This window comes from Alternaria postmessia (assembly GCF_024291825.1).
Source record: "Alternaria postmessia strain BMP 2775 chromosome Unknown scaffold_1, whole genome shotgun sequence".
Classification (NCBI taxonomy): Eukaryota; Fungi; Ascomycota; class Dothideomycetes; order Pleosporales; family Pleosporaceae; genus Alternaria; species Alternaria postmessia.
Window position 1 is genome coordinate 728,228 of NW_026260074.1, and position 19,223 is coordinate 747,450.

At 52.0% G+C, this 19,223-nt stretch overlaps 10 protein-coding genes across 10 annotated transcripts; 5 read left to right on the forward strand and 5 right to left on the reverse strand.

Annotated features, from left to right (window-relative positions):
• Positions 1 to 109: 109 nt before the first annotated feature.
• Positions 110 to 1,058, forward strand: J4E82_000256 (uncharacterized protein; the record flags this gene model as incomplete). The annotated part of the gene is made up of 2 exons (XM_051726578.1): positions 110 to 217; positions 267 to 1,058. The coding sequence occupies 2 exons, from the start codon at positions 110 to 112 to the stop codon at positions 1,056 to 1,058; spliced, it is 900 nt and encodes a 299-aa protein (XP_051593760.1).
• A 560-nt stretch (positions 1,059 to 1,618) lies between these two features.
• Positions 1,619 to 2,890, reverse strand: J4E82_000257 (uncharacterized protein; the record flags this gene model as incomplete). Its single annotated transcript, XM_051726579.1, has 4 exons — positions 1,619 to 1,779; positions 1,891 to 1,958; positions 2,021 to 2,738; positions 2,797 to 2,890. 4 exons carry the CDS (start codon positions 2,888 to 2,890, stop codon positions 1,619 to 1,621), a joined length of 1,041 nt encoding a protein of 346 aa, XP_051593761.1.
• Positions 2,891 to 3,540: 650 nt separating this feature from the next.
• On the reverse strand, positions 3,541 to 5,409 carry J4E82_000258 (uncharacterized protein; the record flags this gene model as incomplete). Its single annotated transcript, XM_051726580.1, has 4 exons — positions 3,541 to 3,972; positions 4,026 to 4,566; positions 4,613 to 5,191; positions 5,381 to 5,409. The coding sequence occupies 4 exons, from the start codon at positions 5,407 to 5,409 to the stop codon at positions 3,541 to 3,543; spliced, it is 1,581 nt and encodes a 526-aa protein (XP_051593762.1).
• Positions 5,410 to 5,794: 385 nt separating this feature from the next.
• On the forward strand, positions 5,795 to 6,972 carry J4E82_000259 (uncharacterized protein; the record flags this gene model as incomplete). The annotated part of the gene is made up of 3 exons (XM_051726581.1): positions 5,795 to 5,861; positions 5,911 to 6,174; positions 6,263 to 6,972. 3 exons carry the CDS (start codon positions 5,795 to 5,797, stop codon positions 6,970 to 6,972), a joined length of 1,041 nt encoding a protein of 346 aa, XP_051593763.1.
• Positions 6,973 to 7,138: 166 nt separating this feature from the next.
• Positions 7,139 to 7,395, reverse strand: J4E82_000260 (uncharacterized protein; the record flags this gene model as incomplete). Its single annotated transcript, XM_051726582.1, has 2 exons — positions 7,139 to 7,322; positions 7,373 to 7,395. The coding sequence occupies 2 exons, from the start codon at positions 7,393 to 7,395 to the stop codon at positions 7,139 to 7,141; spliced, it is 207 nt and encodes a 68-aa protein (XP_051593764.1).
• Positions 7,396 to 7,610: 215 nt separating this feature from the next.
• On the forward strand, positions 7,611 to 8,837 carry J4E82_000261 (uncharacterized protein; the record flags this gene model as incomplete). Its single annotated transcript, XM_051726583.1, has 1 exon — positions 7,611 to 8,837. The coding sequence occupies one exon, from the start codon at positions 7,611 to 7,613 to the stop codon at positions 8,835 to 8,837; it is 1,227 nt and encodes a 408-aa protein (XP_051593765.1).
• A 1,497-nt stretch (positions 8,838 to 10,334) lies between these two features.
• Positions 10,335 to 12,272, reverse strand: J4E82_000262 (uncharacterized protein; the record flags this gene model as incomplete). Its single annotated transcript, XM_051726584.1, has 1 exon — positions 10,335 to 12,272. One exon carries the CDS (start codon positions 12,270 to 12,272, stop codon positions 10,335 to 10,337), a length of 1,938 nt encoding a protein of 645 aa, XP_051593766.1.
• A 2,285-nt stretch (positions 12,273 to 14,557) lies between these two features.
• On the forward strand, positions 14,558 to 15,614 carry J4E82_000263 (uncharacterized protein; the record flags this gene model as incomplete). Its single annotated transcript, XM_051726585.1, has 2 exons — positions 14,558 to 15,186; positions 15,236 to 15,614. The coding sequence occupies 2 exons, from the start codon at positions 14,558 to 14,560 to the stop codon at positions 15,612 to 15,614; spliced, it is 1,008 nt and encodes a 335-aa protein (XP_051593767.1).
• Positions 15,615 to 16,748: 1,134 nt separating this feature from the next.
• Positions 16,749 to 17,149, forward strand: J4E82_000264 (uncharacterized protein; the record flags this gene model as incomplete). Its single annotated transcript, XM_051726586.1, has 3 exons — positions 16,749 to 16,889; positions 16,945 to 17,028; positions 17,090 to 17,149. The coding sequence occupies 3 exons, from the start codon at positions 16,749 to 16,751 to the stop codon at positions 17,147 to 17,149; spliced, it is 285 nt and encodes a 94-aa protein (XP_051593768.1).
• Positions 17,150 to 17,380: 231 nt separating this feature from the next.
• J4E82_000265 (uncharacterized protein) lies at positions 17,381 to 19,156 on the reverse strand (the record flags this gene model as incomplete). Its single annotated transcript, XM_051726587.1, has 4 exons — positions 17,381 to 18,119; positions 18,171 to 18,625; positions 18,739 to 18,875; positions 19,027 to 19,156. 4 exons carry the CDS (start codon positions 19,154 to 19,156, stop codon positions 17,381 to 17,383), a joined length of 1,461 nt encoding a protein of 486 aa, XP_051593769.1.
• Positions 19,157 to 19,223: the final 67 nt, after the last annotated feature.

A 19,223-nucleotide genomic window follows, 5' to 3' on the forward strand; every position in this document is an offset into this window, starting at 1 on the left:
AACGTGCTCATTCCTTCTCACAACCTGCTCAGACCTGTTTCATCTATTCTTCTCTGCTGGCAGATCCATTCTTTCATCCAATTCAAGACTCATCTACACTTTCTTCATAATGAGATTTACCGCACTTACTCTTTTGGCCCTGGGTGCCTCAACCTCAGCCTACGTTGTGCCAAACAACAAGCAAGCCGTCGATAATGCCGTCAAAGCACGCATGCCAGTAAGTTGGCTGATATTGCTTTGGATGATTTATACTTACAATCTTCCAGGGAAGCGGACCTGTGCACGCGGCCAACCTCGTAGCTGCACTCGCAGATCGTGGAGTTGAAGCTCGCCACCATAAGGGTAAAGGCGGAGCGGGCGCCGCTGGTGGTGCCGGAGGCGCTGGTGGTCTAGCCAAGCTCTTCGGCCGTGATGCTCAAGAGTTGACCCAAGAAGAGGACGACGCTCATTGGGCTGACCTTCACACTCGCTCTCCTCACCATAAGGGCAAGGGAGGCAACGCTGCCGGAGCTGGTGGCCGCGGCAGACTGTCTGGACGTGAGCCTGAAGCACACCACAAGGGCAAGGGCGGAAACGCTGCTGGTGGTGCAGGTGGCCGCGCTAAACTGTCCGGCCGCGACGCTCAAGAATTGACTCAAGAGGAAGACGACGCTCACTGGGCTGATCTTCACACTCGTTCTCCCCACCACAAGGGCAAGGGAGGAAACGCCGGCGGAGCTGGTGGCCGCGGCAAACTGTCCGGACGTGAGCCTGAAGCACACCACAAGGGCAAGGGAGGCAATGCTGCTGGTGCCGGAGGAGCTGGAGGCTTGGCCAAGTTGTTCGGACGTGACCCAGAGGCACACCACAAGGGCAAGGGAGGCAATGCTGCCGGTGCCGGAGGAGCTGGAGGCCTCGCTAAACTGTTCGGACGCGACCCTGAAGCACACCACAAGGGCAAGGGAGGCAACGCTGCAGGTGCTGGTGGACGTGGCAAGCTATCCGGCCGTAACCCCCAGGAGTTGACCCAAGCCGAAGACGATGCCCACTGGGCCGACCTTCACACTGGCGACAACTAAACGTCAGCAAGCTCTGGCAGGATCATGAACAGTGTTGGAGAAAGAAGAGTTTGTGTAGCGGATGGACTGGATGATTCCCTTGGTACATGTTTTGGCTTTCGTTGACGTGTTCCTTTGTTGATGCGGAGGACCTGTAATGTAGATATAGATGACGAAAAACTGATCAATGATCAAGACCAAACCTCTGCCTGTTTGTATTAATAGTGTGAGTGATGTGCTTTCCCTAAGCTTGGATGTTCATGGAGGCATTCGATGGCTTTAAGAACTTAATTATTTTGTACCAGTGCATCAATTGTATCTGGCTCGTTGCACTATGACATTGTGGAAAATGTAGTGGAAAGTTGAGGATACGAATCGATTCGACGACCGGAACGGTATAGTCCTAGATACTAGAGGGTACTCCAGTTGATCGCATAGCTCGAGTTCTTTCACTGCATGTCTTTGATTCATGACTGTACAGTCGTCCAAAAGCTTCTGCTCCCAGCGTTCTGATTCCCATGAGTGCTAACCCACATTTGGATTAGCGCTATATACCCAGAAGAACGCCATCTCTTCCGGCCTCAAATGCTGCCCAGGCCCTGTTCTTCCATCGGGCGCTTGCGGCCCTTCGATCCCGGAATAAGCACTGGAGTTTCTGTCCAAGTACCAAATTCTGGATCCTCGTGGAACTTCAAGTCGATGTGCAGTGCGCGGATCCTGGTCAGACAGGTGGACTTCCTGTCTGACCAGGATCCGAGATCATAGGCCGCCATGCGGCGCGATCAGTCGTCAAGTAGCATTTCCACCCTCTTCGACTGATTCGGTCCGACGATATGCATGTGAATCAACGCACAAGCGTTGACCCAGAGATTGCCTTGCATGTTCAGAAAATTTGTGTTGTTGCCTCTCACAAGCATTTTTCTGTCAGCAGTTAGTGATGTGGAAGAAGTTCGCATGCATGGGTCACAGAGTAGAGTACTTACCGGATATCAACGACGTTAGAAGCTTTCTCGAGGTGGGATGTGAGTATGTCGACATCGGTGTTCGCTACCCAGAAGTCAAGGCATAGATCCCAATTCCGCAGGCCGAGCGGGATCATTTTCGCCTGGTCGCAATTCTGTCGTGTGAGTAAAGTAGCAAGGTCGACGGCGCATCGTGGAGGGTTATCTTTCATTCTATGATAGAATGAAGCCTTTCGGGTTAGGCGTTCCCTCTCAAGACCCTTGGCGAGGTGTAGCGCGTCGACTGTTTGTCGGTACTCCAACTCGTACGTGGTCTTCCAGAGCCGTTCCCCCGATGCTATTGCATCAAGGAAGGCCTGGCGCTCCGCCGTGCAGATATTGGTCTCTGCCTGTGTCTCGTTCGGTGGTTGAAGCTCCCTCGCCCTTGCTTCGATACTAAGGTTGGTTTGTTGAACGAGGAAGTTCTCGCTACTCACTTTGCCGGGGACGTACTGCATGATGAACGAATTCGGACCAAATTTCTCGGTTTGGACTGACTCCCTTGCAGTCCGGAACACGTTGGCAGCCCTGGTTTGATCAACCGGATCTGCGTGTATCCCGACAACAATGTGTGACATGTTCTGAGGTACTACACCGTGATAGGCGGCGAGAACCCTGCTGATTTTCATTGCCTGTGCTGAGTTGGGCACATCTGTCGGTCCATTGACCGACAGGCCACTGGTGTTCATGCCAGCGGTGACTGTGGTAGACATGAGGTTAGCACTGGCAAGATTCACATCCTCTTGGGTGGATCTTACCTAGTTGTTCTTGTATCTGCAGCTCAGAGTAGAGCAATGACGGAGGAATTTCGCATGCCAACTCTGGAAGGCATTTGATCTGAATATTGGCCATGGCGATGTATATAATGGGCGCTGGTGGGTTGGTTGATGTTGGAGTAGGAAACTGGGAGGTTATTAGATAGCGAAGTCAACATATGCCACTGCCTGCTACTGACACCTTTACCTGAAGCCGAGAGCGGGCAGGCTGGTGTTTGTGTCGCCGTGGCCCCACTTGCGTCTCTCACCTTGAAGGTAGCAGGATCTATTTCCTGTTTGTCTATGATATCGATTGCGCGCCAGATTCGTACTTTCTAAGGTTGTGTCATGGGACTTGATACAACCCGTGCTCGGTTCGTTTCAATGGCACATCGTCGCAGTAGATGCCGAGGGCGCGCCGCAGCCAGAAAGTAAGGCCATGATCGTCGGTAAATAACTGGCACGGGTACGGAATTCACGCTACCTAAGCATGACAAGAACTCAAGGATCTCACTGAGCAGCACCAAACGAAGGGTACCGGTCACCAAAAGCGTCATGAGGAAGGTTGATTTCCGCGTATAGCAAAGATGGTCTATACAGATCTACCCTACAGACACAAGACTGCCTGTCTCGTCGACATCGGTCGTGCTAGCTATGCAATTCAACATGTTCAAGCTGCAACCGACTGCAGACAATGTGGTGACTATTCGAGGTTCCTCTTCAAGAACGCACGCCGGAAAACACCGTCTAACCAGCGTGTTCTACAATCTCGCTAACAAGCTTGCCGTCCTTGATATAGCTCCTGATCTGCTCAGGCAACGGGTTCTCGGCGTAGTCGTCTTCGGTGGGCAGATTGATGTTTATGCTACTGCACTTGCTTGTGAAAACTTCAGTTGCTAGCGAATCCTTGGAGAGGTATACGGTAGCGCCGTCAACTTGGTCGAGCAGGATGGTGGGGAGAGTGCCGAGAACTTGTAGCGCAAAGTTGGGACACTTGATCACGTCCACGGAGCTCACCAGTGAGTCGATGATGAGCGATGTGCGGGAGGAGTTATCAAGCGAAAGCGCATTTGCCTTGCCATTGATGCGAATGGTTGTGTTCTTGCAGCGGGAGATGAGGATGGAGTGGTTGATTTCGGCGTCGATCTCGATTGTCTCGGATGGTGAGTCGAAGTTGTCCTGGGCACGAGTTAGCGACAAGTCTTACCACATATCATCTGAGCTACACATACTATTATCCATTTGTTTCCGTCCAGTTCCTTCTTCGGTGGCTTCTTCGTCCGCATACTCTCTGGCTTCTTAGCCTTGGGCGGCGCAGGACTCTTACTCCTTAGGCTGCCGGTGCTATCGCTTCGCGTGGGGACTGTGGCATTCGCTCGCAACGACGGGTTCTTATGTGTCATTTGGCTTGGGTCGACCTTCTTGAGCCCCTTTGTGACGTCTGAGCCCTTGTTGAGATCGCCAAAGACGGCATTCATATCGGGCGCGGCCTTCTTAGCAACGGGCGCGGCACCTGGTGGCGGTGGAGGGCCTGGCGGTGGTGGGGGACCGGGTGGTGGTTGGACACCTCCTGTTGGAGGAGCTGGTGGAGGAGGAACGCTCGACGCGCCTGAGAGGGGTGCAGAGGAGATCTCCTTTGCGGCGTCTTTGGCGTCGATTCCGTTGCTGTTCCAGGCTACGCCTGTAGCGTGGTGTTTCTTTGCGTACTCGGCGAGAGCTTTGAACAGTTTGTAGTAAGCCTGAACCCACTTGACATGGGCGTCACCGTCGGGCCTGAATATGTCAGCACTGCCTCAAGTAGGGGGGTGGATAACCATACTTGTCGCGGTACTCCTTAAGGACCTTGTTGCCGTACATCTGAGCTCCACCAAACAGCTCGTTGATGTGCTCGTGAGGCTTCATACCTCCGCCCTGGCCAATTGTAACCCATCCAAGGGAGCCAACACCATCAGCAACCATGGAGACGGAGTCTTTGAGCGCGGGGTCTCGGTTGCTCTGTCGGAATTCGTCTGTCTTCTCCATGCTCGCCTGGAGATCCTTGAGAAGCTCCATCAGGGTGCGGTCGTCAGGCTTCTTAGCCTTGTTCGCAATGAAGAGGAATTGGCGCTGGGCGGCGAAGGCTCCCTCGACTGCTTTTGACTGGCCTTCGATGACGCTTCCCAGCTTTCCGCTCAGGTCTAGCCAGTTCTTCAAGTCTGAGTTGACCAGCTCATCGAAAGCTTCAATTGCGGGCGGTGCGCTTTCCGCGACGAGTTTTGGGGTGTTGGCGCTCGTGTTTGCCGCTGTGACGCCTGGAGTAGCATCAGCGGAGGCTCCATTGAGGCTTGCGGCTCCATCTCCGTTGTTGGGCAGAGCGGTGCTAGCGATGTCTTCAAGGCGCGAGGTAGCAGCTTCGAGTCTACGGACCATAGACGTTAGTACATTATCCGTTGTGACGCGAATCTGGCCATGTCGACCGAGGATGTGTGCTTGTTCGGGCTCGGGGGCCATCGTGGGGCGCTCTTGCAGAGTAGCGAGATGCGCAGAGTGTTATAGGGCGGTAGGTTTGGGTGCTGGTAGGTCGTGATTACAAAGGAAAGACACTTACCGCTTGATCAGCGTCGTGAGGTTATTCATGTTGTTCGCCATGTGGAGAAGGCGCGTCTCAGCGTTTGTAGGGAAGGCACCTGTATGCGGACAGGTATCTTGAATGCTCGGGGAAGGGGCAGCCACGGCACGCTGCAGCTTGTTCGGCGCCTCTGATTCGTACTGTGGAGAGGGGAGGCTACAAACAGACAACGGGAATTCGCCCTGTCTAGATTATGAACACAGCAGGATATCTTTTGGTTTCAAAAGCACAATGGCAGGCAGAACTTCAAAGGGTCAGCTCTCCAGACGCATGGCCACGGCTGCCCACATGGCGCTAGCCGTCTGCAGCCAAGCCTGGTCCGTTCGAGACATGCACGTCAGCGGCATGCTATCAACCTTGCGATCTACACACGGCAGTGTGCAAGCATCCAACATGGCTAATCAACATGCTGAAAACCATGACAAGATTGATTTCTGCACTCTGGGAATGTTCATCATAGGTAGGCATGTAATAATTTTCAACGCGTTCAAGCCGCTGAAACCACCAAGATGAGATCGAATTTCCCCCGCCAAAGCCTACAGTCAAGGACATCGTCGGAGGAGCAGGGTCGTACTCGGCCTTGGGCGCGCGTATCTTCTCCCCTCCACCACAGTCGGAATCCGTGGGCTGGATTGTAGATTGCGGATCTGATTTTCCGCCTGAGTTGCGCGACTTTATCGCGCAATGGAGAACTGGTGTGCTAGTACGCGAAACGCCTGAACGGTTGACTACGCGAGGCTGGAATGGTTACACTGGCGAAAATGAGCATCGAGGTAAATGTCCATGTGTCGCCTATGAATAATTCAAAGTCTTATTAATCTCATGAAGCATTTCGATACTTGACGCCGAAGCTGCGCGTAGACCACGAAAGTCTGATTGGTACCGATCTACTATGGTCCAAGTCATTTCATCTGATCTGTTCGCCGTTACGCTGCATCGATCTGATCGAGAACATCATTGCACTACGCAAACAGGGTTCCAGTTCGACTGATGTTCGGCGCCCCGTGTTTATCTGGGAGCCTGTTCCTGATTTATGCACACCCGCAGAGTACGAGAATTGCCTAAAGGCGCTCAAGTATGTTGATGTGGTCAGTCCGAACCACGGAGAGCTTGGCGGCTTCTTCGGCAGGAACACGGACGGAAAGGAGTTTGTGGACTTCCGAACAATTGAGAAGCTGTGTAGTCAGTGGCTGGACAGTGGAGTTGGTGACGGCAATGGCGGGGTTGTCGTACGTTGTGGGAAAGATGGCTGCCTGGTAATGCGCAGAGGACTGCGTAAATGGATGCCTGCATACCATCAGTCAGCAGAGAAAGTAGCCGATCCGACCGGAGGAGGCAACAGTTTTCTGGGAGGTCTGGCGGTTGGCCTACTCCGCGGTGGCTCCTTGTGCGCACCAGAGAATCTCGAGGAAGCCGCGATCTGGGGGACCATCTCGGCGAGCTTTGCCATTGAGCAGATAGGCATGCCCGTTCTCTCACAGTCAGGGGACGGGGAAACGTGGAACGGTGTTGGTGTCCAAGACAGGCTTTCAGATTTCAAGCAGCGGCTGGCTAGTTATGTACAGCCTTAGTCGCGTTGGCTGCTTCCTATACCCCCCCTTCATCTCCAATCTAACCCTCAATTGTCCTCTCGATGATGTTCTGGTCTTGTTTCCGCTCATGCTCCCTGATCTGTTTGCTCCAGCTGTGCCATGGTTAGCATGCATGCGTAGGCTAAGGGTGCAAGTGCAGGTCGTACTATCGGCTGGGGAAGAATCGGTGGCGTTCGGGCATCTTGTCGCGGTATTCGCGGTTTGCGCTGAGCATCCAGGCCATGCCGACGATGCTGCCGAGGGCGAGGCCTACGACGGCCGTGTTGGCTTTCCAGTTGGCTGGCTGGGCGTACCAACCACCAGCCGGCGACCAGACGTGCTTGGGGTATCTGCTGGACGTCAATTCTGCACTGGCACGCAATTGGCAGTCGGCTCGTACGGGATCTTTCCTCCTCCGCCCATGGTGAAAGTGGTTGTGCGGGTTCGTGGGGTATGCTGTCTGCGGAGCTGCCGTGAGGTCGCAGTCGCATGGTAGGGCTAGCACGGGCCCCGAGCTTGGCGGAAATTCTTTGGCAGTCGCGATCATGACCTGTGTGAACACACGACCGGGCCAATTGCTGCTGCTGCCGACTCCGCCGTCCTGATTCTTCTGCCCTCCTCCCTCGGATTTTGCCTTAATGAAGCGGATACCCATACAAAGATGCGCCTCGCAACTGCTGGGTGCGCCCTCGCCACGCCGGCCCTCGTGTCCATATACTGCGGCGAAGAATGTACGGAGAAGCGTCATACCTCATAGCCACCGGATACAGGCTAGGCTCCAGAGCACAGCAGCACTCCCAGATGACGGGGCGTTGGAACTCGAGATTGCAGCAAACGCTGGCACACCATCGACACACAAGTCAAGAAAGCAGTCACGGCAGCTTGAGAGCCTGCCCTCCCCACATCCCAAAGCCGCCGAGCGTTCGACCAAACTACACGCCCTGCGAAGTCGACTGTCCCTCCCGCCTCGCTTCCCCCTCCAAACACTCGCACGAACCCTCGTACACCCCTCCGCCGACCCCAACCCCGCCTTCAATAATGCCTCACTATCCATACTCGGACGCCAGCTGCTTGGCTACTACACCTCCGAGTGGCTTCTGTGCAACTATCCCCGTCTGCCAACAGACGTCGTCTTCGCTGCAGTAGAGGCCTACATTGGCCCGAGAGCCCTCACCACAATTGCAAGCGAATGGGGCATTGAGGCCGCCGACGAACCGGGTGGTGAGGTCGATCCCGGCCTACTACAATTCAAAAGAATACCGTCGGGTGATGATCTGCCACCCGAGTTGAGACGACAGGCACCCTGGAAGTGGAATGTCACTACCACCCACAAGATCATGAAAACCGACGAATTTGGCTCCAACAATGCCGCACCGAGCCCACACGCGCTACAGAGCACACCAGTGCCATTGGAAGAGGCCGCTTCATCCTTTGTTCGAGCACTCATCGGTGCCATGCACGTACACATTGGCTCTCCGCTCGTCAAGCGGTTTTTCCGTGACCACTTCCTCAGCCGACATCTCGATATCAGCACAATCTTCGACTTCCGGATGCCCACTCGCGACCTTTCACGGTTATGTGCGCGGGAAGGCTTCGAAGCACCCGTCGCCCGATTAATTTCAGAAACCGGTCGTTTGAGCAGACATCCCGTCTTCGTGGTTGGCGTATACAGTGGAAAGGATAAGCTAGGAGAGGGGTCAGGCAGCTCATTAGACGAGGCCCGGACACGGGCAGCGGCAGCAGCATTAAAGGCATGGTACCTCTACAAGCCAGTCGAAGTCACCGTCCCAAGCAGCATGGAGGGCGAGTTGGATACGAGCAAGTGGCGGCCGAACCACATCGACCACGGAGAGGTTATTGTGTAAGATATACGGCATTAACCACACTTTGGAGTTGTAGAGCATCTACTTTGGACATGGATGGCATGGACGCACAGCATACTCTTCGCTTGTACAAATTAAGAATAGTCGAGGGAGGGGAGAAAAAGAACTGTGTCGGAAGAAGGCCGGAGAGGAGGGGAAGATTTACGCCACGTTATGCCACGTTGAGGGTTCAAGGCCGGCGCACCCAGCAGCAGTGCGCATGTATCATATGTGACATGAGGATACCACGATGATCCGCAATGTGTACAATATAAGACGAAATGTTGCATCACAATACCCAGTACCTGTCAATCCGTGCCTTTCTTGATGCACTATTTCATATTGACGACAGTGCGACTCTTTGCAAACAAGGTGCAAGCTGAACTGACCCATGTGCGTGACACTGTAGCTTGGATTCAATCTTGGGAAAGTAGTCAGATTCTTTCTTTTGCGGGGCCCATGTATGAACGGCCTTACAATTTGGCACTATCGTCAGAGAGAGAGAGAGAGAGAGACACAGAGCAGTGGGAGAAGAAACTTGCTGAAGAGGAGGAGAAGGATGAAGAGACTGATGAAGGAGATAAAAATGCTACCGCAAATGCTGCGTATTTGAGTCCTTTCCGTCGATTACTTGAGGAAGAACGAAAAGACGAGAGCAGGGGGCACGATGAGAGGATAAGAAAGCAGGAGGGACGGTGAAGGGAGCAGTATAATACCAACATCTCCATATGAGAAACAAGCTCCCGTCTGCATCGCTGGTGATACTCTTCCTCGAAAGATGTTCGCGATCTGGAGCTTTCTCGGTAGATACCTGTAAAATATGGCTATAATCTTCAGGATGCATCATAGCGTTTGGGTGATAATTGAACATGGAACAATATTTGTACACTAGCATAACATTCTCAGAACAAGACTATGCTGGCGACACTGTTGTTGTTCCCTGTAACTGGGCGCGCTTTCAAAGTCATTGCTAATGAGACTATTCCATTGAAGATATCTGGGATATAAACGCGTGCAATGGAATCAGGGACTAGCACGGTGCTATACATGTAACTCATCATTATAGTCTTTGGAACATCCTCCTCTTGATGTGGTCGCAGCTCAAAATCATTCTTCTAAAATGCACGCTGGGTACATCCACTGACAAGCATGTTACCAAGCGAGGTGAAAACAGAAAGAAAGAAGCAACGAACAAGAAAGTCTTCCAAGAACGGGGTCGCAAGAAGGGGTATCAAAGGTCCGACCCAAATTCAGAACGGACAAGATAAGAAGAAGGTAAAAGAGGGTACCTGGCCCATCGTTATGGGATACGTTTCCGACTCGTCCTCGTTGAGATTCGTTTCCGTCTCTCTCCGAGCTGTCAAGTTTCATATACCAACCATCCGGCTTCGACGTGCCGATTGACCGAGAACTTGGGAAGTCGATGTCTAACATGTTTCGCCAAGTATCACCTTGGCGTAAGCTCTTGTTTGACATACTGTTCGAGGTTCGACATCTTCTTTACCAGCCACCTGCCGGTTCTAACCTGCGGGTCTGGGTTTGGAAGTACCCATCGAAGACGCTTAGTTCTGGTTTGCGCGGCGCGTGGTGCTCCGAAATATCGACCAACGTCGCAGTTGATGCACCATTTACGCCGAGAGATGCTGCTGCTTGCCCACTGTAACCACCACCATCTAAGCTACGTCGTCTTCCTCCAGTAGCTTTACCGCTACCCAGACTCGCCAGAACAAATCTCATCTTTATTCTATCCTTTGGTCCGGGTAAGAGCATCTTCTCAATAATGGTCAGCCACTCGGATTCCGCCTTCAACTGTCTTAGCTTCCGGCCAGATCCGACCAGTCCGTTTCTAAGGTTCGAAGTGGTCGCTGCATGCAGTCTGTTTCGCCAGCTTGCGACTCGGTCGAGGTGTGCATGGTATGAGGCATCCTGGGTGGATGCTGCCCGATATTGCGCAAACACAGATAGTGACTGGCCTTGTGCTACCGTCATCATCGATAGAAACACGCAGCCGAGCGAGAACACGTCCGCCATTCTTTTACCACGTGAGACAATCGCTTCGGGCGCTGCATAGACGTAAGACTGATCCTGGAAGTACATGTGAAGCTGGTCTAGGCGTTGAGAGTTCGCCATAGTCGGACTGAATGTGTCGATACTCTGTCCAATGTCGAAAGGAGCGAGAATAATGCGAGCACCGTCTATTAGGATCTTGCGAGGTCGAATGCTCCGGTGGCAAATAGATTGCGAATGAAGATATTCAAGGGCAGAGGACAGATCATACATCCAGTCCACTAACAACTTGGAGCGGTTCGGGTCGCTCCCAGGTAGCGCAAGGTAGTCGTCCAGAGTGTATTGCGCTTTCTCCGTCACGATTCCAACATGGCTTGGCTGAGAGTATGAGCAAAGCAGTTTTGCAATGTTCTTATGCTCATGTTGCTTGAACTTGTTTATCTGGTCCAAGAGCGCAGTCTTTTGAGAGGCACGAGCAGTAACAAAGCGCTTTCGCACTAGCACGCGATCATCGCTGTTACCTTGCATCCGAACCCAGTCAACGCTCTTTTCAGAATTGCGCGATGATCGAATAAGACTGATATGCTGTAGGGGTACTGTTTCTCGTGCAGTGAAGTCGACATGTGCGCCCGTCAGTGGTAGTTCCTTGGATGTGGCGCGCCACTGCTCCCCAACGACTTTGCGTGCATTTCCCACAATGCCTTGGAGACGATCCTCCGGGAACGGCAAGCTCTCATCTCGAAGATCAAAGAAAGAGGCTTGACGCCATGACGCAACATCGTCGCAGACAAACAACAAAATTGCGAGCCTAGGGTTAGACAATGTCCACTGCCATATCTTCTTTACGAGACCAGCATCCCATCCCTGCTTTCGTACGAGCTCGTAGAACCATCCAGAAAGAGACTGACCCTGAGATGATAGAATAGAGGTGTTGATGTATCCATTCACCAATGGTACTAATGGAGCGACAGGTTGTCGATATGGATTCATTGGTGAGCCTGGGTAGTCACCATTTCTGAACGACTCCCCAGGAGTTTGAGGAGGTGGAGACATGGGCGCGAATCCTGCTACCGGATTGATCACCCTTATTGGCTGGGGAGCAATAGGTGTTGTCGATCGGCTGGTATAAGGCGGGGTATGTTTTGGGCTACCTTTTGGGGACGAGGAGTCGGTCGACTTGTTGGAATATGTGGAAGCTGGGCTAACCATCACGTTTGACCATGGGTTGTTGTTTGTGGTTGTTGGTGTTGTGCTTCGACTGGTGGCAGACGAGACCGACGAGGTAGTAGGGGATTCAGTCTCACGGCCTTTGTACCACGACTGATCATCATCGCGGAGATTGACCATGGATATGGTATGCTGTAGACTGTATTGGGGTTTGGGGTATTGCATCGCAGGCGTCCGCCACGGGGAATTCGATGCGTGTTGCATGGCGTAGAGCGGATGGAGCCCAAGTCAGGCGAAAAGCGTGACCAACGAAGAGAGCCGTAGATCAGAGAAAGATGTTTGCAGCGACTGGAGGTTTGCCTCGTATGGGCTCGTGACAATATGCAGAAAAAGAAACAAGAAGTATCAGCGTAACAGAGCGAGGAACGTGAAAGCCTTGAAGGACGACTTGGGTCCAGGTGCCCTGGTCTGCAGAAGAAGTACAGCGGCACTCTTCGGGCAGAGTCAACCGCTTACACTCCAGCGAGCCCAAATAAGGCTGCTCCCAGTAAAGGCCTAGAGGCTTTTGATGTGCTGGCAATTACTCGCCCGCATTTCGCCAAACATTAGTGGAGGATGACAATATATGGCCTTAGACAGTGGGTGTATGTGTTGGGCGAATGCACGCTGGGCACGAGCGCACCTATGTGGATTAGTTGTATGCAGGCGAACGTGGCCACCTCAGAGTCGCCTTCATCGTCAAAGGCGTAGCGTATGCATATGTTCGCAGCCCATACTTTCCCGTATGGTGCCAGATCATCGAGCAGTCTGATATGAAGCGCGCGATCCGTCCCGTACCCAGTAAGTGTGGTCTGCAGTGTGCCTGACTATGCGCAGCGCTGCGCGACAAAGCCGCTAGGTTGCTGCAGGACCAAGAGCACACGAGAAGTGACGAGAGCAGGACACAGAACCTCCGTGCTCTGATACACGAAGAACAACTATTGGCGCAGAAGGCGATACCGAGGAGCTTCTCGCTGAGGTCTCTGCCGGGAGGGCCAGAAGGACACGAGGTTCGGCAGCTCACCGTCTCTTCTCGGCATCGGGACAGGGAATAATTTATCTCCGTGTGGCTTCGGGAGTGACGTGCCTCCACAGCCGTAAGCGGCTGGGTCCATCAGGCGGTATTGAAAATGCGGTCGATGTTGTACAGTTGTTCAGATGTTGTGTGACCAGGCGACACGCCTGCATCAGCGCGAGTGTCTTGCTCCTTTGGAACTACGGTTTCATACCTCCTCCTCCCCACCACCCGCAATACCACTATACCTCTTCCAATTTAATTCTACTAACTTCCTAGTCGCATTATCCCTAAGAACATAACTATGATGCGCATATCTAAACGCCTACACCTTAACTACCAGTAACTTCTAACATATGTCCTCTACTAAATTAGATTCATAGCGCTGTCGACTGCTAATAGCAGGCCATGTACTTATCCCTCCTTACAGCTACGGAGATTTTGCGCACCACATTTACATCGCACATACAAGCCAGATGCAAAGGTCAAAGTCCTGTATCGGTGGGCAGAAGCATGTGCTCCCAGAAGGCGGGACAGTCACAGCGAGACAAGTTAGAACGATTAGCTCTTAGCTTTTGGCTGGCCGAGGCGAGCTACGAATGTGTATTGCGATGAATTGCTGTAGGTATCCCTCCAGTGAGCATATCACGATAACTCTGATGGGCGGACATGCCCATTAGGGGGTGACAGCGGCCGCTACTTGTGTCAACATGGCTTGTTTCTGAGGAGGCAAGCGCCGGAAGCCACACCGGAGAGAAACCCCATATACGCACATATCGCAGTAGAGGCTGGTGCAATGGAAAACTAAGGACATCGACTTCTAGGCGGCTTGAGGGTGAAACCAAAAAGCCGGGAAAGACGGCACGAGCAACGCTCATTGGCTCGGAGATTAGTGTCACGTGCGAGACTAGCGCACATGTGAAGCGCCCCTAGTTTTAGCATGGTTGCTTGACTCCAGACCTCAACACCAATTGTCTCAAGGGGCCGAGCATCGTCATGCCCAGTGCGTCTCCACTCCCGAACGGTTCGATCTCCAGGCCAGAGCTTGGTTGGCTCCCACTGAATGCGGCTCAACTATGCTAAATTAAGCTTGTCCTTAGTCGCCCCAGGATCAACGCATAGAAATGTCTGGTGCCACCCGTCACAGCCTCAAGCAGAACCCGTCTCAACTCTGTTATGGAGCTTCAAGCCAGTCTTGGTGCTGCTTTTCGAGTCTGGTGCCCGACCTGAGTCACGCCATTTGCGAGCTTGCCTCGTCCGATCCACCCATAGCCGTGATTCGCACACCGCGTTTCTTCATGCTCTCGTGTCCGACTTTTCTAATTCGCTTCTGCTAATGACACTTCTAATGCCCGTTTCTTTTGAGCAGTGATTGACTTTTCCATCGTCGTTCTTTCTTCGTTCGCCACTCTTTTTCTAGTAAGCTGCTGGGCAGCACGGCCACCTTCGCACTATCGACTTTAATATCACGGTGTCGACTAATACTACTTCGACCATGTTTTTCAAGAACGCTCTTGTAGGCGCTCTGCTTGCTGCTGGACACGCAACTGCTTTCAAGGGCCCTCAAGTGAACGCCCTTCTTCAACCAGGCCAGGACGTGGAGGAGGTACTTCGACGGGATGCAGAACTCATGGCAACCCTTACACAAAGACAAGACGCCAACGCGGCAGACACAGCGCCACTAGCATCGCTCACACCCGCGACTGGCGATGCGTCGGGTGTGGATCAGGCGAAGTGGGAGGAACAGACAAAGCAAGCATGTATGAGTACGCTGAGCAACCTCAACGGCCAAGCATCGAACCCGAGCGGAATTGCTGTATGCTACAACCTACCCTTCCTCGACAACAAGACGGGTGTCTTTCAGGCGGAGCTCCGAATGTATAATGTATCAGCTCCCATCAACCCGTGGGTTGGCGTAACCGCAGCCGATGTCAGTATGACACTCTCGTACCTTGGCGCGACTGTGCAGAACATGCAAGGCAACTTCACGAAGCGCGACCTCAGCTGGCCGGTCAGTGATGGTATGCTAGTCGAGAGGCAGGACATCAACACTATGACGGAGTTGAAGGTCCTCATGTATGTTGGGCGGATCAATGAGAACTTGATGGGCTCAGCCATGACCCAGTAAGTAGTCGTCTTCTCTCAACATGCTTCGGAACTAACATATTTGCAGAGAATCCCTACAGCCCCTTCTCATCCCACAAATCGACCTCGCTGCGCGAAACCCCGCTACTGGTCAAGACGTCGAAACTACCCTCTCTTCCCAGGAGGCATCCTTCGTTAATGGCATCTTCTCTAAGGCAGGCACCGCTCCCACCAATGCAGACCCCCAAGCAGCAGCATCCGCATCCGCTGCCGTTTCTTCGGCTGCACCGTTTGTCATCCCTGGAACCGCATTGGCTTTCTTCCCGATCGGTCTTGTCGTCACATCAGTATGGGCCCTCTTCTTCTTCCTAGCCGTCGGGTTTGGAACATACGGTCGCATTCAGTACCGTGACCAGTACAGGAGGCGTGTGCGAGCTGAACAGGCACGTGGTGTTCGCACCATCTAATACCTATTTTTGGTGCTTTCATTCGTCCTACTATTACCAAGAGCTAGCATCAAAGGTTTGAACTACTACGAAGATTACGTTCGCTGCTATACCCCTTCCCTTTTACATCTTGTACATAATTCTGGTGGTGATGGAGCCAGCTCCTTCCACAATCTTTCCTGCAACATCCCGGTGATGAAGTCATATCTGTTCTCGGCGGTGCGATAGAAAAGCATATCTAGCAAGTAAAACAATGGAAAACTCAGTATTATCGAAGGAGCTTTTTGTCTCTCGCTCTGCCCGTATTCTCCAATTCTCTTTCTTCCAATCACCATCGATCTCACGGTTGCAACCGTTAGTCGGGTGATACAGAATACGCACGCGCTTCCGTCTGAATCAGCAGAGCTTGCCACTAGCTCACACCGGATTGAAGACTTTCTTCTCCTTACTCCCAGTCTTGCAACCCAGCCTAATTGAGAACTCTTTCGATTTTGGCAGGTCCCATCATGCTTAGACAGCTGACTGGCTCGAGACAGCAGTGGCTTTTAACAACGCTGTAAGTGTCTTGGGATACGACGCTTGGTGGCCGCGAGAATTTTCTCTTGTATGAATTATATGGAACTCGAAAAGGGCTGACTTGCTGTAGTGAAGTGGCTGTACTCTGATATTTGTTGCCATCGAATCATTTTGTCCACAGACATCCGACCCCAGTCTTTACACTTTGCTATTTGCGTCCGTTACAACCATACGCATTCCATACATTGGGTATGAGGATCAGAGCCACATCCAATTAAGACGGGAAATCGATGCAAGTCTCTCTTCAAGGCAGCCAACAGTAGCGTTTGCGTAGTGAACACGCGCACACACTCAGATCCGGTGTACCCAGGTAAAGCGCCTTCACCAGGCGAATGAGTGCCTCTTCGACTCTTCAATCTCCCAAACCCACTCGTCAATCGCCGCAACCGCCTTTGACACTTCTCTAACACTCTTCGTGCGCAACAATATTTCTTTTCTCTTACACTCTACTTACTGGATCAAGCATCTTGATCGCCAGCGCCCTCTCACATCGCTACTCCATCAGAAATATACTCTCGACAAACACTCGTTTTTGCACACCTCCGAAGCGCTCTCAACAATATCAAAAACTTGGATATCATGAAGGCCATCACCGTATTCTTTGCACTTGCCGCCGCCATCACAGCATCTACTGTGTCCACTACGAATGAAGGCGAAAAACTCGTAGCTCGTGATGCGAACTGCGACTTCTGCTTCGAACGTTTCGACTTCTGTATCAAAGTAAGAGGACAAAGAGCTTGAATATGGGGTGTGATGCATACTGACGAGCGTGCAGAACGGTCATACTGAAGGACAGACTGGTTGCAAGCAGACCTGTGTTGAGCATGTTTGCCATGTGTACCGCTCCCAAGGCCATGAGGTAAGTCTTCGAATAGCACTACGAGTTGTTAGATTGAATTTGACTGACTTGGTATAATCAGTGCAAGGACTGCGGCGGTGTATTCGACAAATGCCGTGAGAAGTCGCGTTACGCCTTGTAAGTAACGGACTCGAACATGATATTTCGGCTCTCTCGGTGCGCGCCATTTTTATCTGTGAGACCTAGAAAGTCGTGCAATTCAGAGAATCATGATACCAGGAAGTGAATTGGGATGATTGATGGCGTTTTATCTGCCGAATACTTATCGGATGCTGGTAAATTGTTCGCCGTAGCAATATGATCTTCCCTCAAAACTACATCTATTTTTCTTCACGGAACACCATCTTACGGCCTAAAGTTTGGTCTTTGGAACAGCCCACTCTCCCTTTTCAGCCCTCGCACACATGTCCTTGAGCGTTTCGGCAGCCCACTCAAAGTCCTTCATCTCCAGATACACTTGGCCGCTCAACCTCGTCCACCAAACACCACCGTACCAGTAGATCATGATGAAAGTGCTGTACTCTTCGCAACTTAGCTTTTTCATCCAGTCCCTCACCATGATGCCAACATCTTCTTTATCAATTCCATGCTTGGTCGCGACATCTTGAACTTTAGGGAGCGAAATCGGTAGGCGCACGTTGGACAAGCAGCACCGTCCGAGTGTACCAGTGCTATTTTCCATGACCTCGGTGCCGAGGACCTGCGCAACATGTTGGGCAGCTTGGCGAACGAGGGTTTGACAGTAGTTCCTGATAACATCCTCACCTCCGATACTCTCTCGCCACTTTAGGGCTGTGGGTACACACAAGTACGGGCTGTTGTCAATGGTGCCCACAAACTCGAAGTTGGCAACAAAGGCGGGCTTCTCCATATCAACGAACGCTGACTTGGTGAAAGCTGATTGTTCAGAGGAGTTTTGTTCGATGCCCGGCTGGGCGTGAGACTGGGCGAAAGTCCGCTTTGGGAAGGGAGAGACAGGCTTTTCGCCCTTCGGTATGAAGCCGTGAGAAGTCGGAAGGGTACTGCGTATAATACCTTGGTTCCGGTCTGCGACGTGGAAGATTGCACAGCCGCGGGGAACGTGTAGCCACCTACGTACGGTCAGTGGGTTTGCAAAGATGAAGAAGAGAGGCGAGACGGACTTATGGCAATTGCTCACGAAGAAGTCTGGGTCTAATGTTCCTAGATCGATCTCGACATGCCCAACTCCGTGAGCCCCGTCGATGCAACTCATGACTCCGAGCTCTTTACACTTCTGCGTCAAGCGCTCGAATGGCATCCTGACCCCAGGCATACTGACTACTGTATCGAAGACTGCGATTTTTACCTTTCCGCCCTTGTTCTCTACTTCTTTGACCTTCTTTTCGAATTCCTCAAGTAGCCAGTCGTCTTCAACGGGGAATGTGTACCCGATTTTGACACTTTCTGCAGGAGTAGTCTCCGTGATGAGTGACACAGTCTTCTCGCAAGCTCCATAAATGGTGCTGAAGATAAGAATATGATCGCCGGGTTGAAATTCAATGTTGCGAAGAACTGTATTAATACCGGTCGTGGCATTAGGAACAAACACCAGCGTTGAAGAAGGCGTGTTAAGCAGCTACAATATTTTAGTAAGATCGGTCGATTCAGTGATACGTCTGGACTAGAGGTGTCTTAGGCGACCGCCTGAGACAAAGTAATACGTTTCCAAAGCAGAGAGAATCGGCTTACCTTAGCCATGCCTTCTCGAGCCAGATCAAGGTATTGGGGATATTTGTATATGATGAAAGGATCTGGTTGAGCTTCACATTCGTCTTGGAAAGTGCGCATGGCATCGCGAACTATGCAAGGGAATGTTCCGAAAGAGCCTGATAGTCGTCAGTCCTCGTGTACACCAGACTTGGAGGGAGATTGTTTTGGAGTAAAGGTATCGACATCATGATAAGGGAGCACCCATGAACACTGGTTCGGCGAATGGATACCTCTTACTATGGGATGAGATAAGACATGTTAACGTACCATGGTTTAAATTCAAGAATCCGTTCCCAAACAAGAACTCCTTCTCCCTCAACTCCTTTCCAAACTTGACACCATCTTTTGTCTTGATTTCCAGGGCGGCAGATGCGCCATTCTTTGAGCTTGACGTCATGACTCAGACTGTGTAGACGATGTTATCTGGAACATGAAAAGCTGCGTGAGACACCCACGACTATATA